The sequence below is a fragment of the Puma concolor genome, chromosome E3 (assembly GCF_028749965.1).
Source record: "Puma concolor isolate L17-30 chromosome E3, mPumCon1.1.hap2, whole genome shotgun sequence".
Lineage (NCBI taxonomy): Eukaryota > Metazoa > Chordata > Mammalia > Carnivora > Felidae > Puma > Puma concolor.
In genome coordinates, this window is record NC_141682.1 from 33,625,499 (window position 1) to 33,648,145 (window position 22,647).

Here is a 22,647-nt window from a genome sequence, read left to right on the forward strand (position 1 = left end):
CAAGCGCCCCTGGGCCCCCTCCCCAACCCAGCCTCGGGGGACAGCCCCCAACCCAGCCCCTGGGCCCCCTCCCCAACCCAGCCTCGGGGGCTGGGACCAGCGGGACGGACAGCACAAAGGCGGGGTGGGACCTGTGGAGACGCCGGAGCAGCCGGAGCCCAGGCGCAGGGCCCCCCTGCCCACCACCTTCTCCCGGGGCCTCGGTTTCCACAGGCACCAGATCAAATCAGCGCTCCCCGCTCCGGGGCCGCTGTGAGGTGGCAGAAGGGAGCACACTCCCTTGTCACTTGTTTCCAGGTACTCACAACCGTCACTCACACCCAGCGTGCCTCGAACACGTGCCCGGTGCCGCTGTGATCACTTTGCGCGTGCCGACGCGCTTGACTCTCCGTCACACGACTAGAGAAGGGGGGGGGGTAGCGGCAGAGGGGGAGGGACTGGCTTGGCGTCCTGCAGAGGCAGAGCCAGGATCCGGATCCAGGGAGTCTGGCTTCCAGGCTGACCTGTCTGACCACCCGGCCGCACCGCTCGAGAGCTCACCCCCTCGTCAACAAGCACCCACCAAGCCTGCCGGCGTGGGGCCAGCCCCGCCCCCGCAGGGTGGACGTGGGGCCCGGCCAGGCCCCAGTCAGGCTGACCGGAGCAGCGGGTGGACGGACCTGTGGAGCAAAAACTCAGGGACAGGTGACTAGGCGGCCTTCCGACCTGACCATCGTCATGACCGACCACGACGCGGAAAGATTCCCCATTTTGTCTCGTATGCAGGGAGCTCCACGTGTCACAGGGGGTCACGGTGACCCAGGGGCCTGCACCAACCATAACCAACAGCACGTGGCTTTGCAAGTGGCAGTGAAGGGGGGCTCGGCCGATAACTGCCGCAGAGGGAGCCTCCTCCCGCTCCAGAATGTGGGGACCAGCAAGCAAACGGCAGGGACCATCAGCTCTGGGGAGCTGCAGGGGTGCACGTGCCAGGTGCCAGACCCTCGGTGACACGGGGCTGCTGACGCGAAGCCCCAGGGCATGTCTGGGACACGCTACCGCAACCACGTCAGCGAGGCGACCAGGCGATATTGCCAAATGAAACGGGGGAAAACAAAACCCATCGGGGACAAACACGAAGAGTCACAGGCCACTTCCATTAACGAGAGGGACGTGCATGCTTCTCCATCAATCGGCCAATCGTCGGGGAGCGTCGCGGCCACAGGGGCAAAAAAACCAAAACAGTGCCGTCGGTCTGGACCCGGTGCGCTCTCCAAGCTCGGAGGACTCGCCCCGTGCACACGCCGGGCACCGACACTGGGACAGAAGCAGCAGCTCACATCCGGAGGCGCCGTGACCGCCTGGAAGACAACCTCTAGGGTGCCGCGAGGCCTGTGGGAGGCCAGGCCCCTCCCATCCCTGGCCGGCTCCACCCAGGCCACCGTTTCTGTCCCCTCGACGCCTAGCGTTGCCCAGTCCGTCCCTTCCGTGACAGGCCCGACATTCGATCAAAAGCTGGGGCACCTGGGTGGCTCAGGCTGTTGAGCTTCGGCTCAGGTCATGATCTCGCGGTCTGTGAGTTCAAGCCCCACATCAGGCTCTGTGCCCACAGCTCGGAGCCTGGAGCCTGTTTGGAATTCTGTGTCTCCCTTTCTCTCCACCCCTCCCCCGTTCATGCTCTGTCTCTGTCTCAAAAAAATAAATAACTGTTAAGAAAAATAATTTTTTTTAAAAAGCTAATGAATGCTGTGGAACAAATGAGCTGCAGGACACAATGTTTCCGCAAAATAACGTACACTCTTCCATCATAATGCCACACGAAGCCCTTGTTTGGCTTTTCTTCAGAAGGACTGTTCTACTACGTCCTACTCTCTCAAAAGAGATCACTGGGGACTCCCCGCCACCCGAAACATTCAGTCCAGAAGCCTACATCTCGCTGCAGACGGCAACAGGAGAATAAGAAACAGAAACAGCATAGGGACCTAGGGCGGGATGCCAGCGATCCCCTCACGCTGGGGGACAGCGGAATGATCCCCTAACCTCTGGGGGCGTCGGCCCGCTCACGGGGAGACTGTGACGATGAAGCCACCTCACCAGGTCATCAGGAGCCTAAAAGGAGAACAAGAAGAAATCCCCACCCGCCCCCCCGACCCAGTGGTTCCGACAGAGTGGTCTCTGTTCCGATCCCAGCCAGGCAGCTCATCCCCACCAAGGTCTCTGACCCACCATTTCCCACGCCTTGCCCACTGCCACGCCCCTCCCCCCGCCCCCCACTCAGCTCTTCGTCCTTCAGTCCTCAACCCAGGCCTCCTCCGGGAAGCCTTTCGTCACCAGCATCTCTCAAAGCTGGTTTCTACTTCCTGCCAGATCCAAATCTCCCATCTACGTGGACACACTTGTTTACTGTCTGTTTCCCCCGACCAGACAGGTCATGACAGCCACCTTGTCTGTCTTATTCATCCTGTACGCCCTGAGGCCAGCACGGTACCTGCCTGGAAGGTGGGGGTGCTCCAGAAACGCGTGTGGGAAGGACAAGAGGGGTGAGCAAGCCGGGCAGCCTGGCACGCATGACGTGCTCTGCGGACAGGTGCTGCTCTTACTAGGGAATGACCTGTCACGGGAGTGACCCCCAGGGTGATACTGTGTGAGCACATACAGCCCTGTAGCGGTTTTTTCCCTTCTCTCTGTCCATGAAGCTGGAGGTTTCCGAGAGGGTCCCTGGGGGTAAGGTCATGAGCATCACAGCAAATGGTCAGCGGGCAGGCAATCTCAGGATAGCCAGAAACTCTTAACTCACTGGGGAAAACCTACCGACCGTGCCCTGGGATTACAGTTACAGAAGAGCGTGGCGGTCTTCAGTTGGGCAGGGAGTGACTAACACCACACCCCTCCTGGCCCATCATTATTAAATCGCTGGAGCATCAGACAGGGAAGTGAACGGAGCGGCCCTTTTCTCACCCGCATGCCGCCCCCTGCCCCCCCCCCCCCCCCCCCCCGCCGCGCCCAGCCTCCCATCAGACAAAGCACCCTGAGCAAAACCAAGTTTCCCAGATGGAGGACCTTGGCGCTGACCGAGACTGAATTTCCTGGAGTCGTTCGAGACAAGATGCTCGATTCCCTCACGGTGATTCATTATTTCAAGACAACTGATGTTTACTGCAGGAGCCAGGCTAAACACTGGGGACACAAAGGAAACGAGGCTCCCGTTTCTCTTGGTGTAAACCTCGGAGTCTTCCAGTGGCTCCAAAGGCACCACGTGCCTCGGGCTCTCCCTCCCTCCCTGGCCCCACCCTACTAAGCTCTGCCTTGCCATGCTGTTCCTGGCTGTTCCTCGGACACACCAGGCACACGACTGCCTCGGGGCCTTTCGGGCTGGCTGTTCTCTCTGGCCAATGCGCTCTCCCTGCAGAAATCGACATGACTCAGTCCCTCGCTTCCTTCACATCTATGCTCATCTTCCCAGTGAGTCATACCCTGGCCGCTCGATGGAGAACTGCACCCCACTCGAGCCTCTGAGCACTGCCTCCTCTCCCTCCCCGGCTTTCCTGCTGCAGCTTTCCAAAGGCATGCCTCAAATTCTACCATGCTACATGTCCACTAATAATTTCCTCGTTCCCCTCTCTCTTCCCACTCTAAGAGAAGCTCCGGGAGGTCTGGGGCCTTTGCTCTGCTTCCTCCTGCACTGTCCGTGCCTAGAACAGACTCTGGTATGTGTCCAATAATACTTGTTAAACAGATGAGTAAGTAATGCTGACCTGGCCTGAGAATCTGGTTAAAAGCCTCAAAATGGCCATAGGGGCCAGGCGGCTGATGAAAACTACCCAAGTCCCAGGACAGAGACACCGGAAGCGTGGGTGCCTCATTTTTCTGTCCCCACCCTCGATTTTCCGAATTTTCACAGAAACCTGGGAGAATTCACCAATGGCTCAATGCAGACTAGGGACAGTCCCCATCCAGCATGCGGCATGGCCATAACTCACACCAGAGAGCAGCCTCCAGCCTTGGGGCCACCCCTGCCCACTCTGTGTCACACTGCCGGGTGAACACAGAAAAGCCCTGTAGGGTTTGAGTCACAGAATCTCCTCCACCCCCACCCACCCCTCCTATGCCCACTTGGCTTCTCCCTGTTGGCTCCTGCAAGGTATAGCCATTCCAAGAACCCTTGGCCCTTCCCTGGCTCGCCGGACCAGGACCGGCATCCCTGGGCCCCAGGTACCATTACCTGTAGCCCTGGCTGAAGGCTGTCCCTCCATGAGCCCCCACACCAGGGGACTTCTGGCCCCACCCGCAAAGGAGAAGGAAGAGGACGGTTCCTAAGAGGTCTCTCATCCACGACAACACCGTACTTGGTAAGTGGGAAATGCTGCACTCCGGATTCTCCTTCATTCTGTCACGTCCACTTACGCATGAATCACTCAGTACTTTTGCAGCCAACGGTGGCGACTGGGAGCCAGAATTCCATTTAGGGATTATGGGGTAGACCACAATGGCCCCGCAAGAAAGGGACAAGACATGACGAGTTCTAATTCTTTTGTGGGAATGTTTGTATCTGTGCCAATTAAGGCCCTTGATTCATAGCAGTCTATTTTTTCCCTTCAGCGTTCACCATCAACTCTCTCCCAGAAGCCTCTCACAGCTTTCAGGAAGAAGAATGTGTGGCCTTCAGAACCAGCAACGATTAACCGGGGGCACGGGGAAGGTCAGGGCCACCGAAAGATTCAGGGGAACTCTAATTCGGGCTGCAGAGGGGGGCTACTCCGCGTGATGCAGTCAATACACAGGAGGCCTGGCGGCCGTCGGAGTCCAGCCTGGTTTGGAGAGAGAGCCCTGCAAGCAGTGACCGGGGGGCCCTGGTCGATCGTTGGCGCGCTGCCTCCACAAACACAGAAGCCAGAGGGGCCAGGCTGCTAGTTTCGCGGCCACCAGCTCCACGGGCCACGAGTGGACGGAGCGTTCTGGTAGCAGGGGATCCAGCTCCCAGGAAGGACAGGTGTCCTGTGGAGAGCCGGCGGCTCATGTTTTAGGTGTGCACTCGCTCACTCTTCTGGATCCCCAGAGAATCATCTGGCGACCATTCCAGCCGGCTGAACTGGTGCCCACAGAGACGAAATCATCATTTGGGGACAAACCATCCCGGCCCAGGATTCTCAGTTCCCACTCTGAATTCACGGCCAGCCAACCACATGAGCACCCACGAAATGGCTATGTACTTGCACTTTCCGGAGGTCGAATCTGGGGCCAACGTGAGCTGGAGGGCCCGGGATGCACACAGACAGGTCAGCCCCCCGCCACCAAATGGCAAAGCTTGCTCTTCGTGCTGTCACTGTTACCACTGCTGCTCACACCGGGCCCTCGGTGCCTCTGTGTCTGGTCATAAGGCACCTCCCGAGGGGTACTCTGGGTGTGCCTCCACATTAATCATCCCAGGAAGGGGGGTCCCCAACTAGGAGACGCAGGGCTGTCGTGCGGCATCAGAAACTGACGATAACACCTAATATCAGGGCCTGACATGCGCCAGGCTTTAGGAGAAGCAGCGGACACCGTGTGCATTAGTCTAACTAGAGAAGGGAGGAAACTGAGGCCCAGAGCAATGGACTAACTTGCCCCGGGGTACACCTAGTGAGACCTGGGGCCAGGATATGGGGGGCCGGGGCAGTCTGACTCCAGAGTCCACTCCACTAGACTGTCCCCGAAGACGGAACACAGTACAGCACCAAGACCACCTCGCCCTGACGCTCTTCCCCCGAAGCCTGCCTCTGAGCAGGTGGCGTGGGAGGGTCAGGCTCTGAAGCTGTTTCTGTTTTGAGAGTGAACAAGAACAGCATCGTGAGAGCCCGGTGACCCCGCCCCCGGTTCACCCATCAAGTCACTTGTTCCTGCAGTGAGAGCCCCCGGGCATGGGCTGCAAGCCCGTGATGGCACAGGCCCCCTCGGCTCGCAGGGAGTGGGAAGCCCAGTGAGGCCAGCGCTCTCTCCTGCGCACCACCGCATCTCTGTTGCAGGAACGGACGAAGCAGTGCAAGACGAAGGAAACTATTCTACAGAAATGGAGGGTGAGAAAAGGTTCTTCAAAAAAAAAAAAACAACAAAACAACAAGGTACCCATAGGTAATGATGCATATCCCGTAATCTAATCTATATGTTCGTTGTGCAAAAATAATGAGACGTTAGCAGTTTCAGAATTAGTGTTCTCTTACTCTATTTCCCTCAACACGAAACCTGATCTGCTCTGCATTAGAATTATAGCAAGAACTATCCCCGAGCAGGAACCATATGATTTTTAATGCACAGACGAATTTCAATTCGGCATTCACCTCGCCATGCTGGTGTGTTTTAAATTTAACCCTAAATTACAGACTTTTCAAATAACTCCGCTCTTCCCTCTGCTCCTCTCTCTTCAATTTTGGTTTGGTTTTGTGAAAGGTCTGCTGGTAAAAATGAAGCAATACCAGTAACTTATCTACAAATTACGGGAAGGAGAAAGTAGGTTAAAAAAGACCAAGAAACTTAAAACAAGCACGATCAAACCACATCCGAGTGAGGCAGGAAACAATAGGAGACCGTTCTTGCTCAGAGGGAAGGAAGGTGGGTCTCACCGGGACTGTTATCGAGCGAGCACCGATGGGGACTCACCTCCACTCCACCCAACTTTCAAGTGCAGTCATCCGAACGCGACACAGTTCGATTCTGCACCCAGGCAAAGGTGATACCCGGAAGCAGAAGGCAGACACTTTCACTTGGGGCTGGCAATTCCTTCCACGCTCAAAAGAATCTCATTTTCAGTTCAGACGCCCACCACGACGAGCCGCTGTGAGTCTGTCACAATGGAGGCAGAAACTTCGTCCCCAAAAAGGGGGCCGGCGGGAGAAAGGACGGGTCTCCCGAATGCTCCCTCTCGTCAGAGGGCCCAACCGCCGTGGGTATCCCAGGCTGAGCGGTCGCCAGTAACATTCTGCAGTTTGCTTCTGCTCAAATTGCAAACCCCAAGCATCAATGCCAGTACCCTGCTGTGACAGCGTGCTGGAGTTCTGGCAAGATGTGACCACGGGGGGATAACCAGCGAAAGGGTGTGATTATTTCTCGTGGCCGCAGGCCAGTCAAGTGCAATGAGAAAGCCTGCAAACCTCAGCAGCCCAGAGATCTCTGTGTCCGTCCCTCTGAACGCCAAGTCCAACTTCGTCACTGAATGTCTCACACGAAGACACTGTGGGACGAAGTCTGAGCAGCCATCTTGGGAAATGGAGACCACACGACAAAACAAAGCCCAAGGAGACTCAACACGGCCCAATGTGATATGAATGGAAATGGCCTAGGAGCGTGCAGCAGGCTGGATGGGGACCGGGCGAGTCTGATGGCAAACACGTGCCGACCCGATGGGGACCGCCTCGGAGAAGCGTGCAGCAGAAACATGTGTACAATGGGGACCAGACCTTCTGACTGCTGCAACACAATCCCGAGATGCAGATTTTTTTGTGTGTGAAACTTCCTGTTAACGTTGGTCACTCATAGAATTCTCTGTTAAATACCGCGAACACCAAACCAAACGGCTTTGAGGGCCAGGCTGCAACCTGCCGGGTATCTGATGGACACTTCAGCTGTGTTTCCTCCCCATCCCCACCAAGAGCCCTCCAGAGTAGGACGCGCCCTCTCCGTTTCCTAAGTGGGGGGGAGGGAGGACGATGCGCCTGAGGGGGCCCGCTGGCTGGCGGTCATCGGCAGCTCTGCCCTCGAGGCCCTGCGACTCTGCTGGGTCAGCACTCCACCCCTCGCATTCGGTCAGCAGCAGGGAGTTTCAGAAAGTTGGAAAGAAAACTGTCCGGCTCCACGAATACCAAGTCTTCTCCACGCTGCCCCGCCTGAAGTGTCGTGGCACGGGCCCCTAAGGGAGGCTGTCCTGTCCAGTACTCGTCACTCCTGTCCCTCTAGGTTACATCCCCTCGCCAAAAAGTGCTCCTTCCCTTTAGAGCACGTGTGAAACTCGAGACAGTACATTTGTTTGTATATTTATTTGAGTGACATCTGTCACTCCTACTAGACTATAAAGCTCCAAAAACACAGAAACCATTAGGATTTTGTACATTCCCAGAGCCAGCACGATGCCTGTTCCAAAGAAAGGGCTTAATAAATACTTTCTGAATGAATCAAAGAAGGGACAGACCAGACAGGGGCCGTGAAAGGGCCCCATTCAATTCAGCTGAACTAATGCCACCACTGACAAGGACAGAGTGTCTGGGAACCTTTTCAAAGGCTCTAAGACTCCCTTCAACAGCAAAAGGGCCCGGCCAAGCCATCGTAGGCCAGAAAAACCAGAAGGGCAGGGACCCCCGTCACTGCGCTCCAGGCAGTTCTGGCCTCCCACGCTACGGGATCCTCCGCCACCTGCTTCCTCAGATATGGCAACACAGCCGACTGCCCAAGGGCAAGCCTAGCCCTTGGAGCTTTCTACCCACTGCCTGAGAAACCGGTTGCAGGGACAGAGTCCTCATGAAACAGCCTTTGTGTGAAACACCAGCTCATCTCAGACACATCCGCCGGGCCCAAGCTGCAGCGGATACAGTGAGACAAGTCGCCTGCCTCGGCTGGGAACGAGGAGCCAGGGCCTCCCAGGCCATAGGTATGGTGAAGGTACAGGTGTGCGGGCAGAACCTCGGGGCCTGCAGGGGAAAAGGCAAGCTGGACCAGTACTAAGGAAGCCTGGCGCTCAGCACACATGACGATGGTGGGAGGGAAGACAGATGAGATACACAGGGGCCAAGCGGGAAGAAGACTTGACTCCCGTCTCCCTGTCTCGGGAGTTTCCCGTTAGCAGAGCACAAAATGCAGACGTGCTGTGCTTAGGCCACAGGTGCGTGATCGTTTAAAACGGGGGAGCATGTGCATCAAAATGAGGATTTCCAGCTTGTCTGGAAACGCGAGGAAACCAGGCAATCCCGCATCTGTGTTCTGGCAGAGCCGCAGGCTGGGGAGGAACCGCAGCTACTGACAGAGAGCGTGTGCTGTCCAATTTGCCACAGGCCCCACCACTCCCCACTGCCCTCCCACGGGGGTCCGCGTCATTCACAGATGTTCTCCGTCCAGTCTCTGCTGGCATTTGTACCTTCGTCAAGGTGTGCTCTCATTCTGTCCCAGTAACAGTGTCTCACAGATTCGCAACCAGGGCCCAGAGCAGTACAACTCCCCGTTATAAATAACATCCGATCAATCAAATCCGCTCAGTACCCAAACCCAGATGTTCCTGGGGACACATTTCAAGACGCCGATCGGGTTCCTCGCGTCTCAGACCAGCTTATACGCCATCATGGCTGCCGTACAGGCAGAATGTCAGTTTCTGGTTTTAGAGAAACACACGCACGAACAAAACGAGCAACGGCCTGTCAATGTCTACACACGGTCCCAACGCTAAGGACTTACGCAACTTCGCTGAACATCCTGTTCGCTCTTAGCATACATCTCAGACAGATCACCGTTCAGAATGACTTCCGCTAGTGAGTTCACCAGGGGTGCGTGATGTATAATTAGGAAGACCTGGTGAGAAAGAAGACACCGGGTTTGCATTAAAGCGTGGGCTCTCTCCGCCTCTCCTTCCTCCATCACAAATAACCAGGCTGAGGTACCCAGGGCCCGTATTGAACAGCAACTCCCGTGAAGCAAAATCCAAAGAATGGGTCTCATTTAGGAGAAACCGGTTACGCCTTTCTCCTCCCAGGGTTGGCGGCTCCTTCATTCAGACTGTTGCCTATTTGGCTGGCTGCTCCCCAGCGGAAGGAAGTGCATCAAAGCGAGACGGTCCCTCATGGCCGGGGGAGGCCAAATCCCACTGAAGTGGAGCAAAGTGGCAGAGCATCGGCCAAAGCAGCACACTCCTTCCTCTCCACAGGCATCTCAGCGTCGAATCTGATTACGCTAAGACTGGAAGGCACAGACCCAACATCTCAGTTATACGGGAGGAAGGGGCCAGCGAGTCTCGTTCCCGTCCAGGACTTGGCAAACCGTCGTCTCCACACAGAGCCCACGGCTGGAATGCGCTGGGGCCCCCGCGGTGGGTCTCAGAGCACCAAGATTCCGTGGCAGTGTCGGGAGGTGTGGACGCTGTGGGGAAGAGAAGCCACGGGAGCCAGAGCAGACCCAGCCGGGCCAGCATGTGGAATGAGAAGGCACTGGGCTGTCTGGGATGGCCCTGCCACCCCAGCCCGTGGCCCAACCTTCAGGACAATGGCGCTGGGAATCAGGGTATTCAAAGGTGCCTCGCAAAGCTGGCTCAGACGCGCCGGCTACTTTGTGTTACAATATAAAGCCAACAGCAGCAGTGGAGCACAGTGTGGGACGTGCACCGTTTACACAGAAAAAGGGCGTGTGCGCCCATCTGCATTTGCTCACGTGCACACGGAACAGGATTTCTAAGCCCTGGCGCTATGATCCGGCCCTAATTCTTTGTTGTGGGGGGCTGCTGTGTGCACTGTAGGATGTCTGGAAGCATCTCTGGCCTCGACCCAACCAGAAATGTCTCCGGATGTCGGAGGGGGGTGGGGGAGGAAGGGAGGCAAAATCACCCCCAGTTGAAAACCTCTGCAGACAATGTGCCTGGAAGAGCGTAAGAAAACCCTGTAACTATAGTAGACTCTGGGGACAGAAATCAGGAGAAGAAACAAAAGTAGATAGAAAACTTGGTCTTCACCTGTTTTGAACTTTTTAACGTAAAAAAAAAAAATCTGTTAAAAGACCAAAAAAAACCATCGTTTAGGGGCTCCTGGGTGGCTAAGTCGGTTAAGCATGTGACTCTTGATTTCAGCTCCGGTCATGATCTCATGGTTCGCGACATCGAGCCCCGAGTCTGGCTCTGTGCCGACAGCTGGCAGCCTGCTTGGAATTCTCTCTCTTTTCCTCTCTCTCCCTGCCCCTCCCCCACTCGCACACACGTGCTCTCTTCCTTTCCCAAAATAAAAAAATTTTAATTAAAAAATAAAAAATAAGCAGTGTTTAAAAAACAAATAATTAGGGGCGCCTGGGTGGCGCAGTCGGTTAAGCGTCCGACTTCAGCCAGGTCACGATCTCACGGTCCGTGAGTTCGAGCCCCGCGTGGGGCTCTGGGCTGATGGCTCAGAGCCTGGAGCCTGCTTCCGATTCTGTGTCTCCCTCTCTCTCTGCCCCTCCCCCGTTCATGCTCTGTCTCTCTCTGTCCAAAAAATAAAAAATAAACATTGAAAAAAAAAAAACAAATAATTAAAAAACAAAAAACAAAAAACCCAGCAAAGCCAAACGCTGAAATGCTGCTATGTCTGAGAAGCAGGATCAGGGGACAGGGGTAAGAGGTAAGAGGGAAACTTCTTGAAGGACAGCATCTCCGGCCACACTAAATTAATGTCGTCAATGGGAATTTTCTTGGTTTTGTAGTTTTGTCTGTCAAATCACACATAAGGATGCTCTGACGTAGGGATCAGGGACATGGCATTACCCCCCATTGGAGGCTCTCGTGCATTTTGGGCGACAACATTGAAAAGCTCCACGGAAGGAACAGGGAGAATGGGCCCTGGAGCACCGGCTCACAAGTCTGCTTTCTGTGAGCTACTCAAACGAGTAATTTGGTGCCTGAGCTGTTAGGCCCTCGCTCAGAAAAGAGGAGGTAAGGGGCTCTGCGAGAAAGGGCGAGCGCTGACCCCACACTCCTCACAGGGACTCCGCCTGTGCAACGCTCCCACAGCTAGAGGGTCCTGGGAGCGCCTTCTATGGGATTCCCGGGGCTGAGCGTCTCTCTGCTCAGGTCCTGCCAGACTCCCAGAACGCCAAGCAGGAGATTCGGGCAGATTTGTAATGAGGCAGCAGAGGAAGGTGCCGGGAGAGGCGGGGGTTTGCACGCAGCTGCGCTGCACGGAGAGGCATTCAGAAGGAGAGGGCACCAGCACAGGGCTCGGAGCACAAAGCCCTCGGGACAAGACTCTGTGAGGGAGAAAGGGGCAGGCCACGCACGGACCCCAACTGGCTTAGCCTCCACGGGGAGGCTGCGGCTGCACCTCTCTCTCTCTCTCTTCTCAGTCCTCCACCTCCAAACGGCCCAGGGACCAAGTTAGAAGGACTTTCTCTCAGCAAAGCAAATAAATACCTGTGCCATTGCAGAAGTGGGAACAGAGCTCTGGTCAAACGTTTGACTATTTGACAGTCTAATGAGATGGCCTGAAAGTCTGGACTGCTTGTAATAAAAATATTTTTAAAGTTATGTAACTGGGTCACCATGGAGTTTTTCCTTTCTTGTAAATATTACATAATTACGAGAAGGAAACACACTTGTTTAAGGAGGGGGAGCAGACAAATTGGCTCGACACAAATCTGGGAACGGAGGCTGCTACAAGATACCTTCCAGAAGGTAATCTGGGAAGTACAACCACGACCAAAGCCTTTGAAAACAGCCTCGTTAGTGGAAATCCGTTCAACGGAGGTTGCTGCAGAGAGATACACGCACTGGGTCTTGCAGTTGGGGTTTATTTCAAAACGCCATGAGTAACACCCATGCCGTCCACATTTCCAGAGTATTCCGAACGCCCCTTGGTTGTGTGGAAACCTCAGTCCCCATGGTAAAAACCAAGTAGGTGAGGGCCAGGTTTGATTCACTTTCCATTTTCCTTTCAATTTCCATCTATTACCATGAAGAAGATAGCAGCACCTCTACTCAGCGTCTGAAAAGTAGAACCACCCCCCGCCCTTCCTTTTATTGTTTTATTTCAAGACGGGACACAGAGAGAAGACAGGGTGACGTGGCCCGGTCCTCCAAAGGACTCCCAAATGTGGCTGGGGACATAGACAAATGATGACACATACCTGCGACAGGAGATAGAGAGAAACTGGCAGGCTGATTTTCGGGCGTTCTCCTCCCTAGGGAAGGTCAGGCAGAAAGAGAGAGAGAGAGAGAGAGAGAGAGGTCCTGGTCACACATGTGAGCAGCACAAAAGACATGAAGCCAAAAGCCATCTGTCTGAAGGAGAGGCGCCCCGTCCCCCGCTTCCTCTGTGACCCTAAGGCTGTTCTTTCCCGGTACCAGTCAGAAGTCCACTCTGCAAAATAAATTCGCAGCCTGATCCCATCCAACACCGTCTCAAGGCCTCTATTTTTCTACCTGAGAAGTCCTTCACCATGAGTCACGGACCAGAGGCTGGGTCCAGGAGAAAACTGAGCCCCTTAAATTACCAGGAATGTTAATTTCCCCCAGCTGGGGCACAGAGTGGCTGGCTGGCAGGACGGGCCTCTGGAGGCCTGCTCTCAGGAAGAGCGTTCAAAATGGGGCAGGGAGGCGTCGGGGCACTCTGGCTTAGGAAAAACCCCGCGCTGGTAACTGAACTTCAACGTGCTCCATCCCGCATCGACCCTGTGAGTACCCTCAGGACCCTCGTTTTGCTCGGGGGGTGGGGGATGGGGTGGGAGGGGGAGGTCAGCTGCCTTGTCCAAGGTCACAGAGTGAGGAAAGGGAAGAAGCAGAACTTGAGCCCAGGTCTGCAAACTCCAAGTCCTGTGCTTTCTCTCTGCCGCCCCCGGCCCCGCCCCCGCCCCCGCACAGCCTCTGACGGATCTAGTTAGGGCTGCAATTTTTTTTTATTTATTTGTTCTTAGGAAGAATCTCCATGTTCCACCTCCAAGAAGAAAGCTCCAAGCCCTGGAGGCACATGTGCAGAGGCTGGAGCCCCCGCAGAGTAACCAGCCGACTCCATCCTGCCTCCTGTGGAGGCCTCTGCCCCTGAAATCTGAGAAGGACGGGGCAGAATTCCTCACGGTGGGACCGGAGAGCCACCAGCTCAGAGCCACGTGGCGGACAGGTTCACGATGCAGACTGCCGGTGCACTGCAGACCCGCTGAGCCAGAATCCCTGAGACGGAGAGAGGGCCCCGGAGGACGTGCCTGTCAACACTCACACCGGATTCTGAGCCTACCTGCAGGCAGTCTCTGCTCTGGGCTGTTTCCCTAAGGGCGCTCCCTCACCTCCCACCCATCATGTGCAAGTGCTGGGGCTGGCTGGGTCTTCTGCAGATCAGTGAGCTCTGGCGACCGTCAGGAAAAGTTAGCAGGCTTTAGAACACCCCAAGAGAAGGATGAACAGAAACCAAAAATCTAAATTCATAGAGGTTTCCTGTTTCCTTCTCATGTCAGTGTTCTCTTCTCATTCACTTTTACAGCCAGCCCCCACCCCCAAACACACTCCCTTGCACCCCTCTCTCTCCACCTTAACCGTCCCACCCCCAGGAAATAAAAGGAAAGGAACAGAAAACCAGGACGCTTTGAAAGGAATCTCTCTCGGGCTCAAAGCCTTGGTGGCTGGCAAAGCTTGGTCCTGTTCAAGGTGACCGTTCCTCCCCCTTCTGAAGACAGCCCGCAGCCCACAGCCCACAGGCACAGCAGGGCCAGGCGCCCAGACCTACCTTGTCCTGGTTCTCCAGTGAGTACACATAGAGGGGCACGAAGAGCCTGTTCAGCAGGTGGTCCGTGAGCACGTCATTGAGGAACTCACAGTTGATGATCAGGATGTCATTGAGATAGTGCAGGTGGTCCAGGTGCTCGGCCACCAGGTCGCTCAGTTTCCCCCGATTCCGGTGCCTGCCAGGAAAAACGACAGCCTTAGCCGGGAAGCCGAAGCACAGAGCCCGTGGGGGTCACTGGGGGTGCTTCATTCACACAACAAATATTCATACAACAAACAAAGGCTCAAGAGCCACTTACAGCGGCCCTCCCAGCGGCATGCACGAAGTGAAAACGGGCAGGTGCACCACGATCGATTTCAGGGGACTCCTGGGATCCCCCCACCCTCTGGGGGCCTCCCTACAACTCGCCCACCACCGCCACCCAAAACAAAATGGGTAAACAAAGCAAAACCCAGCTCCCTTAGCAAGCCATTCCACAAGAGCAACCACTACTCAATGTGGCAAGACCCCCTGCCTCCCAAGATAAGCAGTATTAATGCGGCAATAAATCCCGGAGGACGAAAATGCTCCCGAGGGGTTCCAGGGAGAAAAGCAGGCCTCGGCGGCCACATCCAACCCCCCCTGGCCCTGGCTACACATGGGGCAAAGCGCAGGGATGGGACACCCCAGCCCCAGGCCCCCAGAGGTCTCTGTCTCCTTTCAGTAAAGCAACAAGCACACTGCTTGGGCCTCTCAGGTTGTCAGCCGCACGCCTGCCAAGGACAGAACCCCTAAAAGAGCTAGTCGGCACACCTACACTCCCTCCAAACTGGCATCTGTTGCAAGGGGCAGCGGGGCTGGGGTAACTCATTTTGTTTGTATCGTAATTATGACCACCATTTCAGAAGGCTTGAAATTAAAGAAGAAAATAGAAGCAAAAAGACGTGAAGGTCTCCTGTAGTCCCGCCACTAACAGAGAACATTTGGTGACTTGTCAATGAGGGACCCTACAGTCTGGTTTCCCCGTGTCTATGCCTCCGTAGAGTCACATCTAAAAGGCGTTTGCTAAATATCTATCCATCAAGACGCATAACGTGCTTTAAAAAAAAAAAATAATAGGATCAATTTTTCTTCTATGTAACCTTTAATAATTATTCCGTAGCATACTTTAACAAGATACATCCCGAATATTTATAGCAAATACACCCTGTAAGCCTAATAGTACTATAATTACCTATGAACCCACCACCCAGCTGAGACCCACAATACTTATTCACAATGTTTCGCAACCTTTTCCCCCATTTAAAAAGATGCTGTGGGAATTTTTCTTTAGCAGAAGAGTTGATGTACTTCGTGTCTTAAACCTTTAGTTTGAAAAGTACATGCAGATGGGTTTTTAAAGTTCAATGGTATTGGGCACCTGGGTGGCTCAATCGTTAAGCCTCTGACTTTGGCTCAGGTCATGACGACACGTTTCATGAGTTTGGGTCCCACAGTGGATGAGCTCGAGCCCTGCTTCTCTCTCTCTTTCTTTCTTTCTCTCTCTCTCTCTCTCTCTCCCCCTTGCTCACTTGCACCCTCTCTCTCTCAAAAAATAAAATAAGACACAAATAAAAGTTTAATGGTATTGATAAGCTGATAATAACAAACAGCAGCCCTAGCCCAGCCTCCCTCACCCCTGCCTGATCTCCAGAGAAGGCAGGTGTTAACTTTTTACTTGTTTCTGTGGATAGGCCCCACCCCCCACCTCCTCCACCTCTACAATCTGCAAAGTCTTCTGCTTTGAAGTTGAGCCATTTTCAATATCACATGGTGGCCTTCTGTTAGGACGGAACACTTTGCATTCCCTCCCCCCGCCCCCCACCCGGCCCCAAGAACTGATACTGACATCATCACAACCATTCACGGGAAAGCCACGCAGAGGACAAGGAGTCCACTTCCTTCCTGGAATGACTTTTTGTCTTTTCTGGAATCAAGTGCCACGTTATGTTTCATTCACATCCGTGACTCTTCATCTCTGTACAGGTCCTGGTTTTCCCGAATGTCCCGTCAGATCCACCACTACTTCCCCAGTCTGGGAGCTACGGTTCTATGGCTTTGGGCTCCTCCTCCAGCACCCCTCCTTCCCGGATGGATCCCTCTGTCATCCTGAGCCTGCCTAGATGTGCCTCTCACCAGGTCTCTCTGCTCAGCTGTCCCTCCGGGGCAGTGGTTGCCCACTTGTGGTGATTTTGCCTTAAAGGACACATCTGGCAATGTCTGGAGACATTTTTGGCTGAAACAACTGGAAAAGGGGTGCTCCTGGCATCTGGTGGGCGGAGGCTAGGGAGGCCGCTAAATATCCTACTCTGTGCGGGACGACCCCCGACGACACAGAGTTACCCAGTTCCGAAGATCAGTGGTGCCGCCGAAACGGAGAAATCCTGCTCTGGAACTTGTATTCATCGCTCTGGGGCCCGAATTACCACCTTAACCTGTGTGTGTTGTTGTTGTTGTTTTTAAACAGATTTACTGAGCTATAATCCGCATACCATTCACACAGCTGTCCAACCATCCTCACGATCCACTCTCGAACACTTTTAACCCCCCCTCCCAAAAAAGCCCTGTACTCCTATTTCCCCTTGCAAGTCTGCTCCTCCAGCCCTGGGAAACCACTCGTCTATCCTCGGTCTCTACAGACTGGCCTGTTCTGGGCATTTCATTTAAACGGGGTCACACGGGGTGCCTGGGTGGCTCAGTCAGCCAAGTGTCCGACTCTTGATTTCGGCTGTCATGATCTCAGGGTCGTAAGATCAAGCCCCACCTCAGGCTCCATGCTGAGCTTAAAGCCTGCTTAAGATTCTCACTGCCCCTCCCTGGCGTACCACTCCTGCACGGGCTCTCGCTCTCTAAAAATAAAATAAAATATGGGGCACCTGGGTGGCTCAGTCGCTTGAGCGTCCCGACTTCAGCTCAGGTCATGATCTCGTGGTTTGTGAGTTCGAGCCCCGCGTCGGGCTCTGTGCTGACAGCTCGGAGCCTGGAGCCTGCTTGGGATTCTGTGTCTCCCTCTCTCTCTGCCCCTCCCCCACTCACATGCTTTCTCTCTCAAAAATAAACATTAAAAAAAAAAATTTTTTTTAATGAAAATAAATAAAAGAAAAGAAAACAGGGTGAGGTAAAACGCAGTCCTTTGCATCTGGCTTCTCTCACTGAGCCTCATGCTCCCGAGGTCCAACCACGGGGCAGCACGTGCCAGAGCTCTGTCCCTTTTTACTCCTGGGCACTACTCTGCCACCTGCAAGGACTGCATTTTGTTTATTAGCCCACCAGGTGACGGGTCGTCTTACTCTTTTTACCAGCTGCCTGGCACCCCATCGATGGGGGTGTTGAACTTACTGGTCCTCTTCCCCTCTAGGAGGTCTGCGGGTTGTTTCTAACATTCCGCCGTTACAAAAAGTGGAATGGTGCGAGGAACCTTTCAGCCTATGGAAGTTCACATTCCGCCTACACAAGGGTGGGTGAACTTTGCTCTAGCGTTTACTTTTCCTCAGTGAACACGGAAATCTCCCCTAACCACTCTGTCTGCCTGATAAGCCCCCCAGATGGTCACTTACTCCTCGTCGGTCTGCACACAGTTATCGAGTTCGATCACGTGGCTCCCGATGAACCAGACCAAATTGGAGAAGTAAGGAACAGCAGTTTTATCTCGGATATAGTGCAGCATGGCCTGGTTATCCACTGAGAAAATTCACAAAAGAACAAGAAAAAAAAGTCAAGCCACCAAAAATAACTTAGGGAGATTTGAAAAAAAAAAAAAAAAAGAAAAGAAAAGAAAACCACAATGAAAAAGCTCTCTGCTATCATCTGAACCTTTTCTGTCTTTCCTGGGAATACTTGAAAATGGTTAGCTTATTCATTCATGAAATCATACTCATCAAGGCAGTTCTTATGCTATTTTTATAATTAATACAATTAACTGGGCTAAACCTCAATAGTGCAATTAGAAAGCCTACTTTCTCAGCAATGCATTTAGCTTGGCTACAATGAAACTATGCCATTCTCAGGCAAGTTTCCTGTGTTAACATGTAAGGATAAGTTAAGAAAGCAGAAAACCAGAAGTTAATAACTTACATGACACTGGAATAAGGAACACGGGAATCGTCATTGAAGGAAAGGCAAAAAACAGACAACAGTTAACAGGGTTAAGAACTGGGATGGTGAGACAGTTGCTCAGAAAACAGAGAGCTGGGCAGAAGGTGTCTAAAGATACAGGCTGGAAGAGAACAAGAGAGGAGAGAGAGCAGGGGGCCGCAGAACCGGGGCTTGGACCAGGGCGCAAACTCAGAAGCCTGCTGGGTGGGCCGGGGACTCAGTGAGTGAGGCTGGGAGGCCCAGTGTGTGAACCGGGGAGCCCGGTTCACCGGCACCGCAGCTGCTCTGCGGGACTGTGGGCCCAGAAGGGCCAAATCTCTTTCAAGTCAGAAATGCAGATAGTTACCCGAGATCTCCCAATGTTTAAATACGGGCAACTATACATCTTGTCAAGGAACACCTTAGCCAATCGAAACATGTCTGAGGGCTGGATCTGGCTCTCAGGCCCTCAGTTTGCGACCCTGGGTGGGCCCCCGCTGGATTCTTAAAGACACTCTCCAATTGAGTGCGATCCCAGAACCAGGCTGGGGTGAGTCCCTCAGGACCTTTCCCCACCCCAGTAAGGGTCATCTCAAGTAATAACGGCATGACTCATGCTCGTGAAGGTCAAAGCCCTTTATTCTTGGAGAAAATGGGAGCTCCAGCTCCGGCGTGGTGACCACCGGGGAAACAATCCCCGGGTCGCGCAGAGAAGGCGTGCCCTCCCCGGGCGGTGCCAGGCCAGGAAACTCGCGTCCAGCCGGCCTTTATGCCAATGCGGGCAGGAACCCGAGGAAGGGCCTCCTCTGGAGGGGATGTTGTGGGCATTAAGCACATCTTGAAGAGAGAATTGGTTGGGCTTTGCAGTCAGTTGAGAGTACGATATTGCCCCCTGCTGTCGGTGACACAAAATGAAGCACAAAATGCTTCGTTTAAATGTTATTTCAAGATAACATAGCCCCAGGGCCGTATGGAAATCTTACCGCAGGAGACACAAAAACGTAAATATAACGTTTAAGAGGCAGCTTTGCCTTTTCTAGTTATCACACGGCAGCTGGAGTCCCACCTGTGCCTTTCTTAGGACATCACTAGTACTGTGCATCTGGTGTAAGACTTCAGCATGCAGAACTGAGTATGCACCAAGAGAGTGGCACAAAATTCACCCAAGGGGCCAGTTAAATGTCCCACGATTACGAGCCTTGCATGACACATGCAACCCCAGCCGTAATAACGGAGCTCCCCGTGCCATCAGAGAATTTTAAATGCAGACTCATGGGAGCAAGCCCCAGTCAGAAGTCAGACAAGGCGGGAGCTCCTAAGAAGGCCTACCTTTGTAGACATTCAAAGTTATGGTTCTTACAGCAATTCTAACCATGCTTTCGGGGTGGTTGAAAAATTTGATGGCTTCTGTGTACAGGGCAAAGTCGTTAGTGTGCTGAAACAAAAAAGTACCAGAGATGAGTTATGAGCCCGTAGGGCAGGCCTGCCCCCACCCAGCTTTCTGAAGCCTATCAGACTCCCATGAACCTTAGGCCAGGGGTTCACCCCCGGTGCGGAATGTGGGAAGGGACAGGGAGGTGAGACCATCCCAGGACATTAAAAAAAAAAAAAAAAAAAAAAAAAAAAGCGGGGGGGGGGGGGGGTGGGGGGGGAGTCCAACAATGCCAGACCGGGGTCTGTGACCTGTTCTACCAGTTCTCAGCTGGGTGCTGTAACAGTTCTGGGCCTCTGTTTCCCCGTCTCTAACACGGAGATAGTAATTCCCACGTCCCAGCCGCTGGAATTCAACGTTGAGGATTTCAGGAGCAGAGCCCGCCACGGGACCTCCTACTCAACAAGCACTCAGCCGTAATGCTGGCTCCTGCCATCAGACGCCACGTCCACGAATAAAAGGCAAGCGTGAGGTTTTCCTCACATGCAGAATCTCTTCTGGCTATCACACGTTTCTCTGTCTAGAAATACTAGAAGTACACACGTTCGCAAGGAGCAGGAGGCTCTCGGGAACCAGCCGGCATGAGAGGGATCATGGGAAGGGATCGAGACCGTCCAGAAGCCTGGAACTCCGCTGCGGGAGCCTCAAGAAAAGCAGGATGGGCTCTGCTTCCCTCTTGTGGCCAGGCTTCCCACTTGGCTCCGAGCATGCTCTGAGGGCACCAGTGGGCGGGAGCGTGGGGAAGAAGCAAGAGCCAACCTACGGCAACGTGACAACTGTCAAATGAGGACGATGCCACTGTGAGCGCCAGAACTGCACCCGTGGCAGGTGGTGGCTCCAGTACTGGGCCACGTGAAAGAGGAAAGGGAGCCCACCTCAGAAATAAGGCCCCTGCAGCTCCTCTGGTGACCAGAAGGACGTTCTTCCAGAACCATCGCTCGGGTCCAGGAATCCCAGAGTCCTGCCCTCCCACCCTGGTGTCTAGAATTCCAGCTGCAGCTGAGCAGAGGTACCCTCTCTCTGGTCTGAAGTTCACAGGTAGATTTTCATCCACCTGGGAGAGCTGCCAGGACAGCCCGAATCTCATCCACGTGTCTCTGGACACATTTAATGAGCACCTACTATCTGCCAGACACGGGGCCACACCATGTCAATTTTTGAAACTGCCACACATTTGGCGGTTGATGGCTAGTGTGTCTTCCCTTTGAGGCCAATTCTTCCCCACTTTTAAACTACACGAGGAAAATCGGGGTTCAGGCTGAGGCCGCATCACGTGGGGACAGCTGGATGGAGTTTGCACAGACTCCGAAGGTACGTTTGAGAGTTATGATCTGACTGCAAAGAGAGGCGGGGCAGTGCAAGTGACCACCAATCAGGAGACACCTGCCATTCGGGCGCCTGGCTGGCTCAGCGGGTTAAGCGTCCGACGTTCGGTTTCGGCCCAGGTCATGATCTCGCGTTTCGTGGGTTCAAGCCCCATGTCGGGCTCTGGGCTGACAGCGCGGACAGAGTCTACTTGGGATTCTCTCTCTCCCTCTCTCTGCCCCTCCTGTGCTTTCTCTCTCTCAAAAGAATAAATATACTAAAAAACAGGAAGACACCGCCATGCAAACAGCACCTGGCCTCCAGGAATTTCCAACGATCCTCACCTCCTGTGTTCACACACTGACATCCGCTCCCACACGGACTCAAGCCTGGCCTGTGCGGCCTCGACGACACGGTGGAAAAGATGGAGTGTGGCCTCTGAGGCTGGGTCATATAAGGCATTACAGCTCGTCTTGGTCTCCTGGATCGTTCGTTCCGGGGAGAACCAGCTGCCGTGCCGTGGCGTCACTCAAGCAGCCGCTGGAGAAGCCCGTGTAGCCGAGGCCTCCCACCCACGGTCAGCCACGTCGAGTGAGCCACCCTGGAAGCAGCTCTCCCGACCCCACCCAGCCTTCACGTGACTACCCTCGTGAAAGACCAAGCCAAGCTGTCCCACCAGGTGGCTCCCAAACTCCGGATGCACCGCAAGAGAAACATGACATGACTGTGACCGAGAAGGCACAAGAGGAAGTCTGCTGGGTGGGGAGGGGAGGGGGGCGCTTCTGGGAAAGAAGCTTTTGAAAGTTAGAAAGGAACACCAGAAGGGAAATAAGTGATCTCTTCAGGCTTCTGGGCAGCGGCATGTGAGTATGTGATGTTTGGAGCCGCTGCAGCCATCCTGAGACCATGAGGGGTCGTGCCTGAGGACGGATGCCAACCGTGCGGTCACCAGAGCAGGAAGGGGAAAAAGCCCGGGTCCTCAGTGAAGTGATCGTGCCACAAGATGGATCAGACCCAGGACGGCCAGCATCCGTACCTTCTGGTATGAGATGAACTGACCTTATCAAGCTCCTTTTCATTGGAAAACGGCAACAATTTATTTTTCAAAATTGCTAGTAATGATCCCAAGGAATACCAGGGACATTCACTTGTGAAGAATAGTTAGTGAGCTCTGATTTTAAGGAGCTAGGTACATACTAGGGGCTCCGAAGACATCATCTCCCTTCATTCGATCCCCGGAAAATCCTTCGCTGTAAATCATCATCCCCTTTCTCAGATGAAGAAACTGAGGCTCAGAGGACTGAGACTTCTCTAAGGTCACACAGCAGGGAATTGGCAAAGCTGGGTCTGACCACATTTCAATCCCAAGTTCACTTTCAGGCACTTCTGCAATGCAATGTTCCTCAGTAGCACAAACTGAATTTCACGTTAAAAACAGAG

At 54.0% G+C, this 22,647-nt stretch overlaps 1 protein-coding gene and 1 long non-coding RNA gene across 11 annotated transcripts in view; one reads left to right on the forward strand and one right to left on the reverse strand.

Annotated features, from left to right (window-relative positions):
• CLEC16A (C-type lectin domain containing 16A) overlaps positions 1–22,647 on the reverse strand; it is a 203,191-nt gene that overhangs the window by 157,846 nt on the left and 22,698 nt on the right. For all 10 annotated transcript variants that reach the window (XM_086691247.1, XM_086691249.1, XM_086691245.1 and 7 more), the window contains exons 5-9: positions 19,800–19,905; positions 17,954–18,077; positions 14,379–14,553; positions 12,790–12,843; positions 9,391–9,504 (exon numbers count right to left, since the gene is read on the reverse strand). In XM_086691247.1, coding sequence (XP_086547373.1) covers positions 9,391–9,504; positions 12,790–12,843; positions 14,379–14,553; positions 17,954–18,077; positions 19,800–19,905 — 573 coding nt within the window. The remainder of the gene's footprint in view (positions 1–9,390; positions 9,505–12,789; positions 12,844–14,378; positions 14,554–17,953; positions 18,078–19,799; positions 19,906–22,647) is intronic.
• On the forward strand, positions 3,318–10,974 carry LOC147573131 (uncharacterized). Its single transcript, XR_015245237.1, has 2 exons — positions 3,318–4,328; positions 4,579–10,974. It is a non-coding gene; the product is annotated as an uncharacterized LOC147573131 (long non-coding RNA).